Source organism: Entelurus aequoreus, linkage group LG16, assembly GCF_033978785.1.
Source record: "Entelurus aequoreus isolate RoL-2023_Sb linkage group LG16, RoL_Eaeq_v1.1, whole genome shotgun sequence".
In the NCBI taxonomy this organism is placed as follows: domain Eukaryota; kingdom Metazoa; phylum Chordata; class Actinopteri; order Syngnathiformes; family Syngnathidae; genus Entelurus; species Entelurus aequoreus.
Window position 1 is genome coordinate 54,502,515 of NC_084746.1, and position 24,121 is coordinate 54,526,635.

Consider the following 24,121-nt stretch of genomic DNA (forward strand, 5'->3'; position numbering starts at 1 on the left):
TATATATATATATATATATTATATATATATATATATATATATATATATATATATATATATATGTATATATTTTAATGTTATGCAAAACCTCTAGTTAGCAGTATATATTAGCAGTGTATATATATATATATATATATATATATATATATATATATATATATATATGTATATATATATATATATGTATGTGTGTATATACATATATATACTTGTATACATATATACATATATGTATATATATATATAAATATATAGATATATTATATATAATTATATATATATTATATCTATATATATTTATATATAATCTGTCTCATTGCAGATTAGACAAACTGCCTTTTCCTTACACCGAACAAAAAACGTCATATGTCCACTGATGTTTAAAAACTCAACTATCAATGGGAAAATGCATTTTTAGACAATATGATTTGCCTGAGCAGCTAGGAGACCCCGAGATTAACAAGCGGTAGAAAATTGATCGATGGATGGGCTAGGAAGGACAGATTTAAAAAATTATTATTAAAAATAAAAAACTTTTTTTTTTTTACTCTGGACTACCCGCGGCCCAGATTTTGGACGCTGGCGGGCCGTATCTGTCCTGCGGGCCGTAGTTAGGGGACCCCTGGTTTAGAGTGTCTCTTTAAGCATCAGATCCTTATTTTAGAGTTGGCTACGTTGGATATACTGTAAGTAGTGATGGGTAAATGACACCTCAGTGAGTAAGTGGCACACTCACTGGCTGTATTGACCCTGCACTGACACTATGTTGGTGTGTCATAATGGTGCCATTTGCCGGATTAAAAAAAGTTACTACATTTGACCTACAAATAAAATAGCTAGCACAAATTTTTTTTTTTTAAATATTTTTCACGAATAGCTGTGCAGAAAGGACTATAAAACGTGCAACTCTGGTCCATGAGCTAAATAGTAACAGTAGTGATGGGTCAAACAATAGTGAAGCATTGATGCATTATAAAACACCAGTAATACCGTCTCCCTTGATGACTCCATGTGTGTGTCTCTTTAAGAAAAAATATGTGACCGATAAAGCTGATGTGTCATTTGATTACGAAGCTCCAAACTGTGGTTATCAGGATGCGCGTCTGTCGGCTCACGAGTGACCACTCGTACTGAAATTCGCCGGAGGAGTGGGGTTTGGTGGTTGGTATCGGTTTTCGTTGTCATTATTGATTTAAATGGAACTAAGAAAAGTGAAATTCTAAAGTGTGGGGTAAGTTTGATTTTGTAGCGCCAAATAAGGTAAATATTATTTTTCCTGTTTACTATTTGGCTCACTGACCAGAGTGGCACGTTTCATATTCATGTTTATGTAGCTTTTTGTGCAGAATATTTAAAATATATATATATATATATATATATATATATATATATATATATATATATATATATATATATATATATATATATATATATATATATATATATATATATATATATGCTGTATATATTTGCTAACTATTAATTTCATATGCAAGTCAAATGTAGTGACTTTTTTAATCCAGCAGATGGCGCTATCATGAAACACCAACACAGAGTAGAATCAATACAAACTCACCCATGTGTTATTTACCCATCAAACAGCAAAGTAACATTTACCATATTTGGCGCTATACAATCGAAATAATCCCAGACTTCCCGAATTGTATATTTTTTTAGTTCCATTTAGAGCGATTACGGCGATGAAAACCGATTCCAAAAATGGCACACCAGTCCTACGACGTATTTTAGTACGAGTGGTCACTCGTGAGGGGACAGAAGTGCATCCTAATAAACAAAATTTGGCGCTTGGTAGTCAAATGACACAGCAGTCGCATGGTTTTTCTTAAAGTGACACACACATCGGGTTTCAGTATCACTTTGTGCGTTTCATACAGCATCGATGCTTCGGTACTGTTTGACCCATTACTAGATATAATACAATCTTTCTCATGTTTATTGCGGTAGGCCTTTAAAAGGCAAGTATAGATGATCTTTGACAATTCTAAACATATTGCTTGCATTTTAATTTGTAACAATATTATTCATTTCGGGAGGTAAATGTATTGAAGTGTTGACTTTTTACACAAAATAGAAATAGGAATGCTAGGAGAAGTTCGTCTGGTTCTTAGCTTTCTAAAAATGTGGCCCCCAAAACAATTTAGTGCAATGATTGAGATTTATACATCCAAACCAGCAGAAATGACTTTTCCCCAAGTGAGTCAGAGGTTTTCTCCCTGTCGCACACACATGCTGCTTTTACGTGAATGGAAAACAACGGTCTACCGACTAAGAATCTTCCCTCATTTTTCAATCAATATTGAAATCATGACTTTCAAACAAGATTAGTTTTGTCTTTGACCTGGTCTTAAAAAAGAAGAGTTGTCTTAAATTCGGGTCTGCAAATGTAAGAGATTGCCTTACTTACACCTACTCAGTGGCCTAGTGGTTAGAGTGTCCGCCCTGAGATCGGTAGGTTGTGAGTTCAAACTCCGGCCGAGTCATACCAAAGACTATAAAAATGGTACCCATTACCTCCCTGCTTGGCATTCAGCATCAAAGGTTGGAGTTGGGGGTTAAATCACCAAAATGATTCCCGGGCGCGGCACCGCTGCTGCCCACTGCTCTCATCACCTCCCAGGGTGTGAACAAGGGGATGGGTCAAATGCAGAGGACAAATTTCGCCACACCTAGTGTGTGTGTGACAATCATTGGTACTTTAACTTTAACTTGAATAATGTTGTTTCATGACCTCCATCCATCCATTTTCTACCGCTTGTCCCGTTCGAGGTTGCGGGGTTGCTGCAGCCTATCTCAGCTGCTTCGGAAGGAAGGCGGGGTACAACCTGGACAAGTCGCCACCTCATCGCAATGTTTCATGACCTATATTTACAAATCTAATATACAGTGCAGGCCAAAACTTTGGACACACTTTCTCCTCATTCAATGCATTTTCTTTATTTTCATGACTATTTACATTGTAGATTGTCACTGAATGCATCAAAACTATGAATGAACACATGTGGAGTTATGTACTTAACAAAAAAAGGTGAAATAACTGAAAACGTTTTATATTCTAGTTTCTTCAAAATAGCCACTATTTGCTCTGATTACTGCTTTGCACACTCTTGGCATTCTCTCAATGAGCTTCAAGAGGTAGTCACCTGAAATGGTTTTCACTTCACAGGTGTGCTTGAAGCTCATAGAGAGAATGCTAAGAGTGTGCAAAGCAGTAATCGGAGCAAAGGGTGGCTATTTTTAAGAAACTAGAATATAAATACATGTTTTCAGTTATTTCACCTTACATAACTCCACATGTGTTCATTCATAGTTGTGATGCCTTCAGTGACAATCTACAACGTAAATAGTCATGAAAATAAAGAAAAGTAATTGAATGAGAAGGTGTGTCCAAACTTTTGGCCTGTACTGTAGTTGCACCAAAAAGAACACAATAGACCTTTCTGCATTAGGAATATGATGTTGGGCTTTGTGTGATGCCTGTCACTCACCAACATGAGAGAAATGTTGAGTCCTCTTTCCTAGGATTGGTTTTGTTCCAATATGTCTCCTGGTTGTGGTGTCCAGTCTGATTATTCTCTATTCCCATGGTACTCTGCTTCCGCCTAACCCGGGTCTACACCCGCATCCCTGATGTTTTGCATGATGTCTGCTTGCTTGCACATGAACAATAATGTCAGCATTATATTTACTTTGTTTTCTTTCTTTTTGGAGACTGGTGTCTTGGGTTTTGAAAGCCTGCTGTTGTTGTTTTTTGTTTTTTTACCTCCTGCACTGGACTTGAGTTGTGTTGCTTGCTGTACTCCATTGGACTGATATACAGAGCACTAACCTTGGCTTTGTTGCCTTTTCAGCTTCAGTACCTCCCTCCCCCTTGGGGAGACTGCAAGTCTACTCCCATCGACTCAGAGTACTTCTCCACCTACAGCATCACCGCTTGCCGCATTGACTGTGAAACCCGCTACCTGCTGGAGAACTGCAACTGCAGAATGGTTCACATGCCCGGTACGAAGTGTGTGTAGTATCTTGGCTGCCTGTTGCCGGTTCATGCATAATAGCTGTGTTACTATACACAGGGACCTCAACTGTGTGCACACCTGAGCAGTACAAAGACTGCGCTGACCCTGCCCTAGGTGAGTCACAATACTGCTATTATAGATCACAGCAACTTCAAGCGGCGTTAAAGCAATCTCGTAAAGTGAAATAATGAAGAGTTACATCAGGGTATTTCCTCAAATAGTGGCTGAGATGCGTTGAACCGCTCATTATTATTTGAGAACTGCCAAGCTGTGTAGTAATGCGCAAGTCACTTTTTGGATAAATTGTACTTGTCAGAGGGGTTTTAATGCAACATACTTTGTACTTTTACTTAAGTATTTTTGTGAAGGAGAAACAGTACATTTACTTTGTTACATTGAGCTTCATTTCAATCCCTATTAATTAATACCATCTAGGGTTGTACGGTATACCGGTACTAGTATAGTATCGCGGTACTAATGAGTCAAAAACGGTACTATATAAAAGTACCGGTTCCCGGGCATGACGTCATGTCGTGACATTGCTGGTTTTACAAGCAGAGGAGTATGTTCGGCAGCGCACAATCACAGAGTACTTACAAGCAGACACAGTGTGTAGACAGAAAAGGGAGAACGGACGCATTTTGGCCTAAAAACTAACGATAAAGGTGAAGTTATAACACTGAAACGCCCACAGGAAGAGGGGCTTTAAAACATGGCTAGCTAGCTAGCAGCAAACATCCATTCGCAGTCGGCAGTGTTTTACTTCTAAATCACTAACCCTCGCCTCCATGGCGACGAATAAAGTCAGTTTCTTACAAGTATCATCCCTGCAGGACGAGGAATATCTAAACATGCTTCACTACACACCGTAGGAGGATACAATAGCTAACCGGCGTCACCGCTAACAAAAGCTAGCGCGCCTGAATGTAAACAAATGCCATAGGTGGATCTACACCTAACAGCCACTGTAATGATACCAAGTATAAGAGCGTATCTAGTCGATACTACTATGATTACATCAATATTTTTTATCGTCACAAAATCTTTTTAAAATTCATATTATGTTTATAAACTCAGGAAATACGTCACATGAGAACTTAAATTATGACCAATGTATGATCCTGCAACTACTGGGTATTGGATCGATACCTAAATTTGTGGTATCATCCAAAACGAATGTAAAGTATCAAACAACAGAACAATAAGTGGTTATTACATTTTAACAGAAGTGTAGATAGAACATGTTAAAACAGAAAATAAACAGATATTAACAGTAAATGAACAAGTAGATGAATAATCATTTTTTACAGCTTGTCCTTTATAATTCTGACAAAATTGTTTGCTTATTTAGTACTATAAGAGAAGTTGTCTAGTATGTTCACTATTTTATTTAAGGACAAAATTGTTCTTCGATTACAATAATAAACAGATGCTTAATGTACCCCAAGATTTTTTGTGAAAATAAAGCCAATAATGCCACTCCTTTATTTAGAAAAGTATCGAAAAACATTTTGGTACCGGTACCAAAATATTGGTATCGAGACAACCCTAATACTATCATTATAATCTATTGCAGGGGTCACCAACCTTTTTGAAACCAAGGGCTACTTCTTGGGTACTGATTAATGCGAAGGGCTACCAGTTAGATACACACTTAAATAAATTGCCAGAAGTAGCCAATTTGCTCAATTTACCTTTAACTCTGTTATTATTAATAATTAATTATATTTATCTTTGTGGAAACACTGATCATCTTAATGATTTCTCACAATAAATATATATAGAAACAGATAAATATCAATATGCAACACTTTATTTTTATATTTTCTCTAAGTGCACATTTTTCAAATTGAACATTTTCAAATGATCACTTCTAAGACAGTCTTGTGAAATCACAATATCCCATTTTAACTAGCTAGCCACTAACATTTTTTAACAAATCATGAATTACTTTGCACCATGTTTGTACAAATAATAACTCATGTAAAATACAAAAGTAAACTCTCAAATTTTTAAATTATGTCACACTTTGAACTGGACACCAAATCTGTTATCTGTTTCTTTGTCAGTTAGTGGGAAGCCTGGCATTGTATGCTGTTAACTAGTGTGTTGTACTCTGGTGTGTAACTTGACACTGCAACTCTGAGTGAGTCTTGCAGATGTGCATCAGTGAGGCGTGTTCTGTGTTTGTTCTTGATGAAGTTCATGTCAGAAAAGGCTGATTCACAAAGATAAGATTTTTCCTCATTGTTTGCGGAACCTTCTTAATCTTTTGGACATATTTTCACAGCAATCTGGCCTTAAGCTTAATTATGATAAATGTAAAATGTTAAGGATCGGAAATCTAAAGGGAACGTCCTTTCGAATGGAATGCAAAGTGCCTGTTTTGTGGACAGATGGACCAGTTAACATACTTGGTGTTGTTGTCCCAGAAAATCTGGAAGATCTAGGCTCAGTAAATTATGATAATCGACTAAGAAAGCTGGACAAAATTATGCAATCATGGAAAGGGAAATCCCTAACCTTGTATGGTAAAATGTCTATTGCCAACTCGTTAATTATTCCTCAATTTATTTATTTGTTTTCGTCATTACCAGCTCCATCACAAAACTTTTTTAAGATTTATGAGCGGAGGGTCTTCGATTTTGTCTGGAACGGCAAACCAGGAAAAATTAAAAGAAAGGTTTTGTACAAAGAGTATGAATATGGGGGCCTGAAACTTCTCAACCTTGAAGCTATGTGTCTGTCTTTAAAAGCATCAATTGTTCTAAAGATGTATTTAAACATTGAGTGGTACACAAATGTCCTGTTGGACAAAAAACATGTACTGTATCAAAAGAAATTGTATCATTTTTTACAAGTGATCCCCTCCCAGAGAGTCTGCTGGGAAACATGGCGGGGTTCATAAAGGAAACAATCCACTCATAGTGGTGTTTTCAATTTTATGTGCCAGAAAAAAGAGACGATATTTTGCAGCAGTTAATATGGATGAACTCTAATATTGTAATAGATGGAAAGCCTTTCTTTTGGAAAAATATGTTTGAAAGAGGAATCATTTTTGTCAATGCTATTATCAATGAGAATGGTAAAATTATGAAGTATGATGAATTTAGAGCTATGTATGGTGATGCTTGCTCAAGCTTTTCATTTTATCAACTAACTGGAGTAATTGGGAAAAGATGGAAACAAATAATTAATTATGGAACTACTAAATTATTAGTTTGTAAACCTCTAATAAGAAATTCTAGTTGGCAAAAAGGAACTAAAATAAATAGAAAAATATATAATTTTTATTTAATAAAGAAATCTTTGAAGGCTGCCTCATACAACACAAATGGAAAATGGGAGGACTTTTTTGACTGCCCGTTGCCATGGGATGCCATATTCAAACTAATCTATAAAACCACTATCGATGTGCAAAATCGTTATTTTTAAATTAAAATTATTTATAACTTCTTACCCACAGGGAAAATGTTAAAATTATGGAATATGACAGAGTCAGATGATTGCCGATTTTGTTATCAGGAGCCTGAATCCACCCTGCATTTGTTTTGGTATTGTCATATTGTGTCTTTGTTTTGGGTGGAAGTTGAAAAAATGTGTTTAAGGATTGGTTTGTTTATGAAGCTTAATGTGGTTTCTGTTATTTTAGGAGAGTTCATTGACAATCATGATTTAGTCAATTTAATTATAGTACTCTGTAAAATGTTTATTTTTAAGGCCAAAAACAGATTTTCACTTAGTATTACTTTCTTTAAAACATTTATTCAGTATTTTCTAACTTTAGAAAGTTACATGGTTGAAAACGATAATGATGCCAAAAAACATTTAAAAAAAAGATGAGAAGTCCTCAAAGGCTTATTTTGAAAGTATAATTATGTTTATAGGTTGTTGTTGTGTTCCCTAATTTGAGTGACCTGGACATAATCTGGACTGTACATAAATGCTTATTTTGAAAATGTAATTTTGTTTATAAATTATATGCAATCTGTTGTGTTCCCTAATTTTTTTCTGTGTACATGAATGAAGGTGTGTGTTGCTGAGTCCGACTTGGACATTATCTGGACTGGGCCTGGTTTAAAAAACCCTTTAAACAAATCTAATTTCATTGACAACCTGGTCTGTTGAAGATAAGGCCCTTTTTTAAAAAATAAAATAAAATAAGATAAATAAATAAAAAACATTTTCTTGGATAAAAAAGAAAGTAAAACAATACAAAAATAATTACATAAAAAATAGTAATTAATGAAAATGTTAGTGGACCAGTAGCCTATACAATCATGTGTGCTTCAGGGACTGTGTCCCTTGCAGATGTGTTGTCTATGTTGTGGGAACCAGAATATTGGTAGCAGAAAGAAATAACCCCTTTTGTGTGAGTGGGTGTGGATGAGTGTGCATGGGGGAGGTTGTTTGGGTTGATGCACTGATTGAAAGTGTATCTTGTGTTTTTTCTATGTAGATTTAATTTTTTTTTAAATAAATAAATAAATTAAAAAAAATTTAATTTTTTTAAATGTTTTTATTTTTATTTTTATTTTTTTTTAGAACAGGCCCGCGGGCGACTCATCTGCTCCTTACGGGCGACCTGGTGCCCGCGGGCACCATGTTGGTGACCCCTGCTCTATTGATTACTGTTTGCAAAGACATATTCACTTGTTAGAGAAGTCCACAATGTTGGCATTATGGACTCTGTTTCACCAATTCAGAGTCAGTACTGGTAATCAATCAATCAATCAATCAATGTTTATTTATACAGCCCTAAATCACAAGTGTCTCAAAGGGCTGTACAAGCCACAACGACATCCTCGGTACAGAGCCCACATTGCTGGTGGACTTCTTTTCACCAATTGAATGGAGCCTGGAAGTCACATGACCTCACTCAAACTACACACGGTAAAAAAGTGACATGACGTCAGACGAGGCAGCCCAAGTCTTCAATATTTAAACTATGAAAAGGAACAATTATATTATGTGCTGTCATCTGTGTCAGTAGAAATGTTCACATTTCAGCCTACAAGAATGTATATTTCCAACAAGAGAAAAAAAGTTGTAAGTTGTAGATATTTTTTCAATGTTTAGCTGTGCATATGCTAACATTAGCTCTGTGAGAATTGTCATAGGTTAAACATGTTGTGGTACATGCTGTAGTAGGGTTTCTAGGCCACTTTGAGGTGAGGTGTTTATTTGCCTACAATTGGTGCACAACATCTTTTGCTAGGTAAATTGTTTATTTGTTGATGACAGCAGCGAATAATTAAGGGACAACATTGGTTATGGAGCAGGCCACTATTTGAGGTGAGTTTTTTGTTCAAGCCAAACACAGCAGTGATCAAATAAGGGACAACATAAATTAAAGTGCACGACATAAATGAAGTTGAAATGTGAAATTCCTTAAAATTGACAACAGCAGTGATTAATTAAGGCTCGGCATCTGTTGCAGCGCAAGACTTTTATTTGAGGTGCGATGTGTAGTTGGCTGGCATAGATTAATTGGACAAAGCATCTATGGTTTTTTTGAGGCATGGCATTTGCTAAGAGTTCTGGTCACTCTTTGAAGTGTTTATTTGTTTAAGTCAACAACAGCAACAAATAACTGCATCTGCACTGCATCTGTTACAGCGCAGTCCAATTTTTAAAATAAAAGTTAACAGCAGCAGCAGGACACTATTTGAGGTGAGGCGTGTATTTCGTGGGAGAAGGCAGCAGTAAATTGGACATAGCATCTGTTACAGCCTATTTGAGGTGAGGTGTTTATTTCTTGACAAGAGCAGAGAATAATTGAGGCAGGTCAATTATTACTGTACAGGCCACTACTTGGAGTGAGGTGTTTATTTATTGACAAGAGCATCTATTGATTGAGGCAGGGCATCTGTTACCAATTTATTGAAGAGGACGGCGAGGCAGGACATATATCACAACATAGACTATATTTTTGAGTTGAGTTGTTTATGTATTGATGAAAGCTGCTCACATTTGAGGCGTGGCATATATTATGCAGCAGGCCACTATTTGAGGTGAGGTGTTTATTTATTCAGATCGACAACAGGTGGTCATTTGAGAGACATAATTTATTATGGCGCTGGGCACAATTTGAGTTGGAAGTTTTTATTTATTCAGGTCAATTTATTTAAGTCAACAACAGCAACAAATAACTGAGGCACTGCACCTGTTACAGCGCAGGCCATTATTTGAGGTGAGTCCTTTATGTTAGTTAACATGCAGCATAGAAGTTAACAGCAGCAGCAGAACACTATTTGAGGTAAAGCGTGTATTTGTAGGAGACGGCAAAAATGAATTGAACACGGGTCATTATTTGAGGTGTAAACAGTATTTATTGTGGGAACAGCAAATAATTGAGGCATATATTATAGCACAGGCCACTATTGGAGGTGAAGTGTTTATTTATTGACACGTGCAAAGATTAATTGAGGCAGGGCGTCTGGTACGGTACTGGCCATTACTAGAAGTGAGGTGTTTATTTATTGACGAGGACAGCAAATAATCAAGGCATGGCATCTATTACACCACAGACCCATTTGAGGTGAGGCATCAAATAGTTGAGGCATGACATCTACAGTATTACAGGGCTTACCACTATTTGAGGTGAGGTGTTTATGTATTGACGAGGGCAGCAAATACCGAATTTTTCGGACCATAGTGTTAGGAAACGGTGAGGTGGATCCCAAGGATGCAGAGACGAATTTGTGTTTACAATTGTTCTTCCTTTTATTTGGCGGAAGCACAAAGTAGCAAACAAAGGCGATGGTGGAAAACACAAAACACACCATGTAAAAAAAACTACTAAGAGGAAAATAAACACACAAAACTAAAAGCGCTAGACAAGGCTAGGAAAAATATACTTCATGAAAGAAGTAAATAGACTAGGTCCAAAATAAAACGCTAGACAAGGCTAGGAATAATACGGGCCAACCTGAGATGAAAAGTACGCGATGAACTAGTGAGTTCTCGTGGCACGACCAACAGGTTGCAAGCAATGGCAAAGTTCCGGCGCTCACCGGTTGTCAGCAGCCTGGTTAAATAGGCTGTTTTTAATTACAGTCAGGTGTGTGCTGCTGCCTTGCGTCAGCTGCACTCCATACTGTGAACGAGAGAGAGAGTGAACATGGAGTGCAGACAACAGAAATAGGCAAGGACATTTACAGATTACCACAGTACCCCCCCCTCAACGGACGCCTCCTGGCGACCTACCTGGCTTGTCTGGGAATCGAACGTAAAAGTCCTTGATCAAGTCCTTGTCAATTATAAGCGATCTAGAGATCCATGACCGTTCCTCTGGGCCGTACCCCTCCCAGTCCACCAGGTATTGGAAACCCCTTCCCCTTCTTCTCACATCCAAGAAGGTGTTTACAGTAAATGCTGGGTGACCATCAACCAGCCTGGGTGGAGGAGGCGGTACCTCCGGAGGACTGAGCGGGCTGGATGAGACAGGCTTGATGCGGGACACGTGAAAAACAGGATGGCACTTGAGAGATCTAGGGAGATGGAGCTTGACTGCAACACGATTGATGATCTTGGCAATGGGGAATGGTCCAATGAACCTGGGAGCCAGTTTCCTAGATTCGGTGGCCAATGGTAGGTCCCGAGACGATAACCAGACCTTCTGTCCCAACAGGTAGTGTGGGGCTGGTGTGCGATGGCGGTTGGCTAAGAGTTGATTCCTGGCCGATGTTCTTCTTAACGCCGCCCTGGTGTTGCGCCAAGCCTGGTGAGCCCGATGTAGGTGTGCAGTAACAGATGGGACGTCGGCACTGGGTTGGGTAGAAGGAAAAACTGGTGGTTGGAACCCATAGGCGACGTGAAATGGAGACAGGCCGGTGGCGGAGCTAATGAGGGAATTGTGAGCGTATTCGATCCATGGGAGATTCTCAGACCAGGTCGAAGGTTGCTGATGACAAGTGCACCGGATGGCTGCCTCCAGGTCTTGGTTGGTCCGCTCGGTCTGTCCATTGCTCTGAGGGTGGTAGCCGGAGGACAGGCTAGGGGAGGCCCCCAGAGATTTGCAGAATGCCCTCCAGACGGCCGAGGAAAACTGTGGTCCTCTGTCGGATACCACATCAGTGGGGATGCCGTGCAGCCGGAAAACGTGGAGCACTAATAATTGGGCAGTTTCAAGAGCTGACGGCAGCTTGGGGAGGGCCACGAAGTGGGCCATCTTCGAGAACCGGTCCACAATGGTCAAGACAGTGTCATTACCCTCGGAGGGGGGTAGTCCTGTGACAAAGTCCACAGCTATGTGTGACCACGGGCGGGAGGGGATGGGTAATGGGTGTAACAATCCTGCTGGAGCCTGGTGGGATGCCTTGTTCCGGGCGCAGATCCGACATGCTGCCACAAACGCCTTCGTATCTGCCAGAATGGATGGCCACCAAAAACGCTGGGAGAGGACAAAACTGGTGCGACGAATACCTGGATGGCAAGCGATCTTCGACCCATGTGCCCAATCCAGAACGCTGGAGCGGAGCCGAGGAACCACAAATAACCGGCCTGGTGGGCAGCCCCGAGGAGATGTGTCCGACTTCAGGGCCTCCAAGACTTGCCGCTCGATGTCCCACTGGAGTCCCCCAATGACGTGGGTATGGGGAACAATTGGTTCATGTGAAGAATTCTCAAAGGATGAAGAGTAGACACGGGACAGGGCATCGGGCTTCCCATTCTGAGAACCAGGTCGGAAAGTGATGATAAAGTTAAAACGGGTCAGAAATAGTTGCCACCTGGCCTGGCGGGGGTTCAGTCTCTGTGCGGTCCTTAAGTAGGACAGGTTCTTGTGGTCTGTGTAGATGATGAATGGTTGCTCCGCCCCTTCCAGCCAATGTCTCCACTCCTGAAGGGCCAAAATGACCGCCAGAAGCTCCCTGTTGCCAATGTCATAATTTCTCTCAGCAGGGGATAGGCGACGAGAGAAGAAAGCACAGGGGTGCAACTTCTGGTCAGTGGTAGATTTCTGGGAGAGTACGGCCCCTACACCTGAATCAGAAGCGTCCACCTCAACAAAAAATTGGAGAGAACGGTCAGGGTAACACAGAACAGGGGCAGAAGTAAACAACCTTTTCAGCCTCAAGAACGCGGAATTGGCTTCGGGTCCCCATTCAAACGGAACCTTAGTAGAGGTTAGCCTCGTAAGTGGCTCAGCGACGCGACTAAAATTACGAATAAATCGCCTATAAAAATTAGAGAAGCCCAAGAATCTCTGAAGGTGCTTCTTGGAAACCGGAGTGGGCCAATCTACTACTGCTTTTACCTTAGCGGGATCCGGTCTGAGTCTACCCTCCTCAATGATAAAACCTAAGAATGGAATGGAGGATGAGTGAAAATCGCATTTTTCCGCCTTGACGAACAGTTTGTTCTCGAGCAATCGTTGAAGGACTAACCGAACCTGCTGCACATGTTCGTCAAATGTAGATGAATAAATTAATATATCGTCCAAGTAAACAAAGAGAAAACGACCTGTCATGTCCCGAAAAATGTCATTAATGAAACCCTGAAAAACGCCAGGTGCATTAGTAAGTCCAAAAGGCATGACAAGATACTCAAAATGTCCGAGAGGAGTGTTGAATGCGGTCTTCCATTCATCCCCCTCTCGGATGCGAACAAGATGGTAAGCGTTACGTAGATCGAGTTTAGTAAAAAACCTCGCTGATTGTAATGGAGTAAAAGCTGAATCAAGGAGTGGTAGAGGATACTTATTCTTGATAGTAATCTGATTAAGAGTGCGGTAGTCTATACAAGGCCGTAGGGACTTGTCCTTCTTTTCGAGAAAAAAAAATCCAGCGGCTACAGGTGCGGTCGAAGGGCGAATGAGGCCGGCAGCTATAGATGTGTTTATGTATTCTTCTAGTGCTTTGAGTTCGGTGTTAGACACCTTGTACATACGGGTCGATGGTAACGCCGCCCCGGCTAGCAAATCAATGCCACAATCGTAGGGTCGGTGGGGGGGAAGTGAGAGTGCTCTATCCTTGCTAAACACCGCCCTTAAGTCATGGTAGTGCTTGGGCACGTTTGTCAAGTCTATGTTCTCTATAACAGCGGTAGGTGGCGGTGTACGAGATCCTGCTGCGGAACGAAGACAATGTGTGTGGCAGGTTACACTCCAATTAATAATGGCCGAACGAGGCCAGTCTATGTGCGGGTTATGCTTATGTAACCAGGTTAACCCTAGAATGACGGGCGCGGACCGTGATGGCACAACAAGAAAAATTATTTTCTCACAATGATTTCCAGACAAGCGCAGGTTGAGTGGGAGTGTCTGGTGGGTTATGCTGGCTAATAGGCGCCCATCAAGAGAATACACCCTCTTGGGCACAAATAGTTTGACAACAGGAATCTTATGGAGTCTCATGAATTCAAAATCCAAAAAGTTATCATCTGCTCCTGAGTCAATGAGAGCGCAAATGTCTATTTGTTGGTTAGACCAAGAAAGAGTACCTTTTAGCTGCATTCTGCCTGCGGCCAACGAAGGAGAACGACGACCTCTGGTGGACGTGTCCTCTGGCGAGTGAGGGCGCACTCGTGGCCGTGCGGCGGGGCGCGGCAGTTCTTTGCAGCGGGAGATGAGATGATCAGCGGCCCCACAGTATAGGCAGAGTTGGAGGTGAACGCGACGTTCCCTCTCGGCGGCGGTGAGTCGGCGGCCTCCCAGTTGCATCGGCTCATCTCTCTGCCATGAAGGGGGGTTGTCTTCGAGTTGCTCCGTCCTGCAGATGGCAGGTCTAGCAGGCGCTGATTGGCTGCAAGGTGGGGCTTGTCTTCCTAGTCGATCCCTCCTCTCCTCCAATAGGCGGAAGTCGATTTGCACCGCCAGCTCGATGAGATCATCCAGATTCGTCGGGAGTGACAGCGGGATCATCATGTGACGAATCTCGTCCGCGAGACCCAGGAAGAAAGCGTCCAATAGTGCTGAGGGACCCCAGTCACAATCGGCCGCCATGGTGCGGAACTCGATCGCGTAATCCGCGACCCGTCGTGAACCCTGTTGCAGCCGGAAAAGGGATCTCGCTGCCTCTCTACCTGGGAGTCGTCGTTGGAAGATTTGCTTCAAGGATTTGGAAAAGTTCGCGTATGTGGAGCTGGAGGTGGTCTGACGGTTCCATTCTGCAGTCGCCCAGGTGCCAGCACGGCCAGACAGGTGAGAGATCACAAACGCTACCTTAGCCCGCTCAGAGGTGAAAGCGGAAGCGTTTAGCTCAAAATGAAGTTCACACTGCGTCAGGAATTGTCTTACGTCTTCCTTTTCCCCGGAAAAACGTTCGGGTCGGGAAAGCCGTATGTTGCTAGTACTAGCGGGTTGTGTAGGCTGGGTGGATGCCTGGTCAGGCACGGTGGTCGAGGTGGGTACGACGGTGGCTAACAGCATGTTGATTCGCTCCAACATGGCGTCTTGACGCTCCGACATCCCCTGTAGACCTCGGCTCAGGTGGTCAAGCTGGTCCCCCTGCTGGTTGATCCTTTGAGCCTGGCCTTGCAATGCTCCTTTCCAGGGGTCTGTCTCTGCGGGTTCCATAGTTTGGCCGGAACTTTCTGTTAGGAAACGGTGAGGTGGATCCCAAGGATGCAGAGACGAATTTGTGTTTACAATTGTTCTTCCTTTTATTTGGCGGAAGCACAAAGTAGCAAACAAAGGCGATGGTGGAAAACACAAAACACACCATGTAAAAAAAACTACTAAGAGGAAAATAAACACACAAAACTAAAAGCGCTAGACAAGGCTAGGAAAAATATACTTCATGAAAGAAGTAAATAGACTAGGTCCAAAATAAAACGCTAGACAAGGCTAGGAATAATACGGGCCAACCTGAGATGAAAAGTACGCGATGAACTAGTGAGTTCTCGTGGCACGACCAACAGGTTGCAAGCAATGGCAAAGTTCCGGCGCTCACCGGTTGTCAGCAGCCTGGTTAAATAGGCTGTTTTTAATTACAGTCAGGTGTGTGCTGCTGCCTTGCGTCAGCTGCACTCCATACTGTGAACGAGAGAGAGAGTGAACATGGAGTGCAGACAACAGAAATAGGCAAGGACATTTACAGATTACCACACATAGGGCACACCAGATTAAAAGACACACTGCCAATGAGTGGGTCTATTCTGGTCTATTTTCATACAAAAGGCGCACCGGATTATAAGGCGCATTAAAGGAGTCATATTATGATTTTTTTTCTAAATTGAAAACACTTCTTTGTGGTCTACATAACATGTGATGGTGGTTCTTTGGTGAAAGTGTTGCCTAGATGATGTTTTACAGATCATCATCAAGTAGCTTTCTGAGCGTCTCTTCAGGATGCGCCGTTTTGTGGGCGGTCTTATTTACGTGGCTCACCTTTGACAGCGTCTTCTCCCCGTCATCTTTGTTGTAGCAGTGTAGCGTGCAAGGACGGGAGTGGAAGAAGTGTCAAAAGATGGAGCTAACTGTTTTAATGACATTCAGACTTTACTTCAATCAATAATTGAGCAGCATCTTCTCATCCGTGGCTCACTAGTGCAACATCAACCCCGGAAATGTGTCCCGTGAAAAAACGTCCGACCGGAACCCTCTAATAACTAAAGTTCCGTGTGTGAATTATGTAAACTCACTACAGTTTTTAGCGCTTTGATAGCTAGTCTACTGACAGATATAAGTAAGAACTTTACACTACTTTATATTAGAAATGGCAACAGCGGAAGATGAATGCCACATAAGAAGGTAGAGAAAAAGAAGAAGCTTATCGACTACGGTGTCGCCATGGACTACAGTGGCGGACGCGCTCAAATTTTCAGTACTTATACAGATCCCAAATACAGATCAGCAGGTACCAGGTGAGAAAAGTTGGTTTTGCATAATATTGCAAAACAAAACACCAGATAATGTCTGCTAATAGGTGCCATTTTGCGGTCCTTATACACGCAACATAATATTACTTGTATGTTTAATACGCCGACAATCCATGAAGTGGTGCGGCTTCATTGCTTACCAAAGTTGTACTAAAAACATTTTGACAGATTTTTGAGCGCCGTGTGTAGTGTTCTATATTCTCAATGGAACATTTCAAGTTTTGCTGTTTACTGCCATCATATTGCAGTCTACATGTATCTCTTATGTATGACTGCCATCTCTACTGGTCACACTTATCATTACACCAAGTACCAAATAAAATTGCTTCGAGGTCAGTAAGCACAACCAGAATTATACCGTACATTAGGCGCATCAGGTTATAAGGCGCACTGTCGATTTTTGAGAAAATTTAAGAATTTTAAGTGCGCCTTGGAGTCTGAAAAATACGGTAACTGAGACATGACATCTACAGTGTTGCAGGGTTTACCCCTATTTGAAGTGAGGTGTTTTTGATGACAGCAATGATCAAATTTTATAAAACAAATGTAGACCCAATAATTAAACTTCAAAAAAGGGTCATTAGAATAAGACACAAAGCGTGCTACTATGAACATACAAATGCATTATTTATAAGTTCTAATGTGTTAACATTTTCAGATATTGTGTTTTTAAAAACAATGGAAATTATGTTTCGAGTAAAGAACAACAGCCTTCCAGCTTGTATTCTTAGGTAATTTCGATTAAGAAGAGAAAACTATAATTTACGGGGGATATTGATTTTTGAAATAGGTAAAGTAAGAACGAATATAAAATACAAATGTATTTCAGTTTTAGAAGTTAAATGGTGGAACAAGCTCAGTGATGAGTTGAAGACATGTACTTCTTTGTTAAGGTTCAAGAAAACATTGAAAGGTGAAATAATTGAAAATTATAAAATATAGCAACGATTACTTTCATCCCATTGATTTTTTTTTCTTTTTAACGTTGATGTTCCAGGTAATCTTATTTTCAGTGAAGGTATAGGATAGGCAAATATAAGCCTTGGCTTCAGCCTATTCCTTTTTCGGTCATGCTTTTTCTTTTCTTTTCTTTTTGTGTGTAAATGTGTATGATTGTTGTATATGTATAATTTGTACTCTTAAACTGGTCACACAAAATGGTTAATGGTTGATGGTTGATTATATGACCGAAATAAACTTATTTCATTCATTCATTCAAATGAGGCACATCATCTATTACAGCACAAATAGTGTTTATCTAAACAAAAGGCCCTGCTGGCCCTGATGGTTCACAACTGTATCGCGGTGAGTGCTTATTGTTTGGCGTTAATGGAAGCATGGCATTTATTACAGGAAAGGCCACTATTTGGGGAAATATGGTTTTCACGCCCAGTTGACTTATATAAAATCCAGCATAGAGCTCTTTTCCCCCCGACTCCTCCTTTGTACCTCTGCTTCAGTCATTATTTGCTTTCATGGAAAGTGAACGATGGCAGCGACATTCTGTTGACGCGATATATTTTTAGCGCAGAGCCCGTGCATGCAGGTGTGTTTCTCACAACCGTTTTTTTGATGGACTTTGATCATCCACAGACTTTTTGGTAGAGAAAGACAACGATTACTGTGTGTGTCAGACCCCCTGCAACATGACTCGCTATGGCAAGGAGCTGTCCATGGTTAAGATCCCCAGTAAGGCATCTGCTAAATATCTGGCTAAGAAATTCAACAAAACTGAGCAATATATTGGGTGAGTATGATTTAGATTTAAATCGCCTGGTAGTCAGTCACTCAGATACAATAGATTGTTTTCTCCTCTAATGTGTGCATGTATGACCTCTCCAGTCTCCATCGTTCACCTTCAATGTAACAATAATGAAAAATATGTAGTGTGGCATCATGGGAAATGTGGCATATAACTATAATGCGGCGACTAAAACTATGCGGGCTGTGCTCTTCTCTTGACCCCAGAGAAAACCTATTGGTTTTGGACATCTTCTTCGAAGCTCTGAATTATGAGAAGATCGAGCAGAAAAAGGCCTACGAAATAGCCGGGCTTCTCGGTAAGGTTCTGCACGTTTCTCGTTGTGGGCTTTGAGTTTTTTTCCCCCCTCTTTGAACACGCTCAAGTAGCTGCTGAAACACATTTCCATAATCTGATGCATTTGCAAGGGCGGCCAGGTTAGCTTTGATGGAAAAAGTTGGACGCTTTTGACAAGTCCGCTCACATGACTCGAGCCACTAGCGCTGTATGAGAAGTGACAGTTCACGGAGTGATTTCATGCTTCATCGTTGAACTTGTCTGAATCTATTCATGTCTCTTCTTCTAGGTGACATAGGAGGTCAGATGGGGCTGTTTATAGGGGCCAGCGTGTTAACAATACTGGAGATATTCGACTACCTATATGAGGTAAAGTATTTTACTTCGTACACACCATGCAGTACAGTGGTAATCTGTTGCAGACACCCTAAAATATTAACGCAAAACACATTTTTAGGGAATAATTTTAGTTTTATATGTGTACATTGCGAAATATGTATGCTTGAACATTGCTACTGCAACCTTAGAGCCTAAAACGTGTTGCTTATGTGATATGATTCTTCAGTTTGACGGTTAGCAATCTGAATCTGCGCCAGGGAGGTTTTTTTTTTTAATTGCAACTTTGTTGATTGCAGAAAAGAATATAAACAAAGTGTACACACTTTCCCTCAAGACCTCTTTTGGGCCTGTTGACACCTATTATAATTGCTATTTTTTAACAAACTGTAATCCTATTGTACAAAACCCAAAACCAGTGAAGTTGGCACGTTGTGTAATTCGTAAATAAAAACAGAATACAATTATTTGCAAATCTTTTTCAACTTATATTCAATAGAATAGACTGCAGAGACAAGATATTCAATGTTCGAACTGAGAAACACATTTTTTTTTTTCAAATAATCATTAACTTAGAATTTAATGGCAGCAACACATTGCAAAAAAGTTGACACAGGGGCATTTTTACCACTGTGTTACATGGCCTTTCCTTTTAACAACACTCAGTAAACGTTTGGGAACCGAGGAGACCAATTTTTGAAGCTTTTCAGGTGGAATTATTTCCCAAAGTGGTGACCATCGCCCCATCCTTGTTTGTGAATGACTGAGCATTTCATGGAGGCTGCTTTTGTACCCAATCATGGCACCCACCTGTTCCCAATTAGCCTGTTCACCTGTTTGATGAGCATTCCTCAACTTTCTCAGTCTTTTTTTCCACTTGTACCAGCTTTTTTGAAACATGTTGCAGGCATCAAATTCCAAATTAGCTAATATTTGCAAAAAATAACAAGGTTTTCCAGTTCAAAAATAAATATCTTGTCTTTGCAGTCTATTCAATTGAATATAGGTTGAAAAGGATTTGCAAATCATTGTATTCTGTTTTTATTTACAATTTACACAACGTGCCAACTTCACTGGTTTTGGGTTTTGTATATTTATGCTTGTTCTATTCATCCATCCATCCAGTGGTAGTGTTTTGCCTGAAGGAAGACCACATGTTCCATCAGGACCAGCGCTTAGTGTCGTAATACCTCAGAAATTACGGTCACGCACGTACAAACTGACACGATAATACCACAATGATTCAGTGTTACTGATCTTTCCACAGTAGGAACCTACAAATTCTACTCACACTTTATATTTGTGGTTTGCAGTCATTGTATTTTCTTTATACAGTACTTTTGAGTTTGTTGCGTGACTGGTCGCGTCAGAGTGAAACTGCAAACAATCAAGCTGGTGGCTATTTATTGCTACCACGCAAATTTCCAACATTAGCATTACCACTTTGATGTAAGCATCAAAAGTTACTTACTAGTTCAGCAGGAACAGAGCCAAGTTAGCATCGGGATGAAATCCCACCTCGTCTCTGAGCTCACGCCAGCGAATGAAAGCCGGGCCATAGTTGATCCTTTACTGTCTTTTATCCAGGCAGCCTCCCTTTTTCTTTTTTTTGTCTTCTCAGACAAAACTTTTCATTTCTTTGGTTGTTTTTTAGCTTCTGCTATGATAACAGCAATTGCTCGTAGGCGTTCGCAGCGACTTCCGCCTTTGCAACGAATGGGGATAGGTAAAGTGACATATGGGAGCAAATGAGCAAATTTGTAGTTTTCCTTAAAATTGCTTATTGCCAGTGAAAGCGATACAGACCCCTCAGGCCATGACTGAAGTGTTATTCAACTAAGTAAGTAACTAAGTAAGTCCATGTATCATCCCAAAAGTTATGAAAATATTTTATGAAGGTTGAAAAGTTACATAGTGCTGCTTCAGCCCTTTGAGACACTTGTGATTTAGGGCTATATAAATAAACATTGATTGATTGATTGATTGATTTAACCTACTATATAGTACTAAACACCTGTTCCAAGGCCGCCCCTTCCTGTAGCCTGCGCTAATCATGCACTGTGCGTACTGTAGGCCCCTGTGATCCATGGTGGTAGGGGGCAGAGTCGTTTATAGAGAGAGTATGGACAAATAAACGAGAGGCGCCATGTTTGGTACCTAGAACGTGTGCAATTGAGTCGTTCTTTCGTTAGTTTTCCTGACGAAATAAACAGAAAATAATCGGTCTAAATATAGTTCTAAACATACTCCGGCTTATAAACTTACAATAGATCATGCTTTTATTTTGACAAAGTAGTATATATAATGATAATAATTTTGGGGCAATTTTGCACCAGCCTTTGATGCAGTCTACCGCTATATTCATGCAGCGTTTGGTGACCAGCGGCTCTCTAACACGCTCCCGCCGGTGAAATGTACGTCAGAAAATACACAACGACCAAAAATACAACTTTTACCCTCATTTTGCCTAAATTCTCATTAGCTTTGGACCAACAATTACGGAAAAATTATGACTTTTGTGTGAAGTATGTCAACTGCGGTGTCTGCCTCCAATGTATTGTTTGTAGTCCCTGTGCTATTTACAGTACAGGCCAAAAGTTTGGACACATCTTCTCATACGATGCGTTTTTTTTTATTTTCATGATTATTTACATTGTAGATTGTCACTGAAGGCATCAAAACTATGAATGAACACATGTGGAGTTATGTACTTAACAAAAAAAGGTGAAATAACTGAAACCATGTTTTGTATTATAGTTTCTTCAAAATAGCCACTGTTTGCTCTGATTACTGCTTTTCACACTCTTGGAATTCTCTCAATGAGCTTCAACCACAGAACTTTTCTCCAGAAGGTCTTATCATTGTCCATGTGATGTCAGATGAAACAAAAAATGAGCTGTTTGGCCACAATACCCAGCAATATGTTTGTAGGCAAAAAGGTGAGGCCTCTAATCCCAGGAACACCAAGCCTACCGTGGTAGTATTATGCTTTGGGCCTGTTTTGCTGCCAATGGAACTGGTGCTTTACAGAGAGTAAATGGGACAATGACAAAGGAGGATTACTTCCAAATTCTTCAGGACAACCTAAAATCATCAGCCCGGAGGTTGGGTCTTGGGCGCAGTTGAGTGTTCCAACAGGACAATGACCCAAAACACACGTCAGAAAAGTGGTAAAGGAATGGCTAAATCAGGTTAGAATTAAGGTTTTAGGATGGCCTTCCCAAAGTCCTGACTTAAACGTGTGGACAATGCTGAAGAAACAAGTCCATGTCAGACAACCAACAAATTTAGCTGAACTGCACCAATTTTGTCAAGAGGAGTGGTCAAAAATTCAACCAGAAGCTTGTGGATGGCTACCAAAAGCACCTTATTGCAGTGAAACTTGTCAAGGGACATGTAACCAAATATTAACATTGGCCTGTATTGCAGATTTGGTCACATTTTCAGTAGATCAATAATAAATTCATAAACGAACTAAACTTCACGAATGTTTTTTGTGACCAACAAGTATGTGCTCCAATCACTCTATCACAAAAAAATAAGAGTTGTAGAAATGATTGGAAACTCAAGACAGCCATGACATTATGTTCTTTACAAGTGTACGTAAACTTTTGACCACGACTGTAACTCCACATGTGTTCATTCACAGTTGTGATGCCTTCAGTGACAATGTACAATGTAAATAGTCATGAAGATAAAGAAAACACATTGAATAAGAAGGTGTGTCCAAACGTTTGGCCTGTACTGTATGTCTGTGCTTTTATCAATATTTTCTATACGTTTTTGCTGTGGCAAGTCATGGCTTCCTGATTTCATTATCACCACAGTAATTTGTATACTGAACTATTGCAGCTTTTTACTGCAATATTTATTAGTTTGATTTAGATTGTTCGATTAGTGCATAAGCAAAATGTTCCTAATGCCTTACACAGCTTTTAAGAGTGTATTGTTTTCATAAATCAAGTAAAACGTGGGCAAAATATCTAATGCATAGAAACAGCTTATTTTTGTCATCAATAATGATGCCCCCTGCTGGCCAATAGAAATAATGCAGATTTAGAAGAAACTACTCTATCCAGCATATGCCAAAGAGTCTGAGAATCAGATATCCAATTAAAATGTATACATGCGCACTAAAAGTGTTGAATCTCGTGTATTTTTCCATTGTTTTATGTTTGATGCTTAATTTCTTTTTCTTTTTTTTTTAGGTGTTCAAGGACAAAGTTTTGGGTTACTGCATGCGCAAGAAGCGACCACAGCGCTGCCAAAGTGACAACCTGGTAATATTTGTCATCATTAAAAAAAACACTACAATAATGTATACTGCGTTGAGAGGGATGCATACTTAAAATACTGTAAGCCAAATAACAAGATAAAGGGACTTGTCAAAACGCTGCAGACCAGTCAAATTGTTCAGTTGGCAGATGATTTGGCATATAACTCAGATTTTAGTACATATGACTTAAGATAAGCAAATTGGTCTGGTAAGTAAAACATAATATTTTAGTTATTTAATCTTGCTTAGAGTTCACTAGCAGTAGATATAATATAGACAATAATTTAGTTGTTTTACATATTGAATATAGAGTTAAATAGATTAAATAATTGTTTGAATACTAATATTAAAACAAAACATTTAAATTTCAATTATTTATTAATAAACAGTTTCAATTCACTGCAGTAAACACTGCTGTTGATATGATTACAGTATAGGAGACTCACCATTACTTAAATGTAGATACATAAAGATAGATACATTATACACGTGGCTACAGTATGTACAACAATTGGCTAAAATAGAAAACTCAGTAATAGGCAATTTTTTGTGTCTTAAAATTGCTAGATTTTTTTTTTTTTTTAAATAGTATTTACTATAAACGATATTTTATTT

General features: G+C 39.9%; 1 protein-coding gene across 1 annotated transcript in view; it reads left to right on the top strand.

The window, feature by feature from the left end:
* Positions 1–24,121, top strand: part of LOC133631227 (acid-sensing ion channel 1C-like) — a 59,308-nt gene that overhangs the window by 22,450 nt on the left and 12,737 nt on the right. Inside the window, exons 4-9 of the mRNA XM_062023385.1 lie at positions 3,870–4,020; positions 4,092–4,148; positions 18,450–18,603; positions 18,825–18,916; positions 19,184–19,263; positions 23,439–23,510. Of these exons, the coding sequence (XP_061879369.1) occupies positions 3,870–4,020; positions 4,092–4,148; positions 18,450–18,603; positions 18,825–18,916; positions 19,184–19,263; positions 23,439–23,510 (606 nt within the window). The remainder of the gene's footprint in view (positions 1–3,869; positions 4,021–4,091; positions 4,149–18,449; positions 18,604–18,824; positions 18,917–19,183; positions 19,264–23,438; positions 23,511–24,121) is intronic.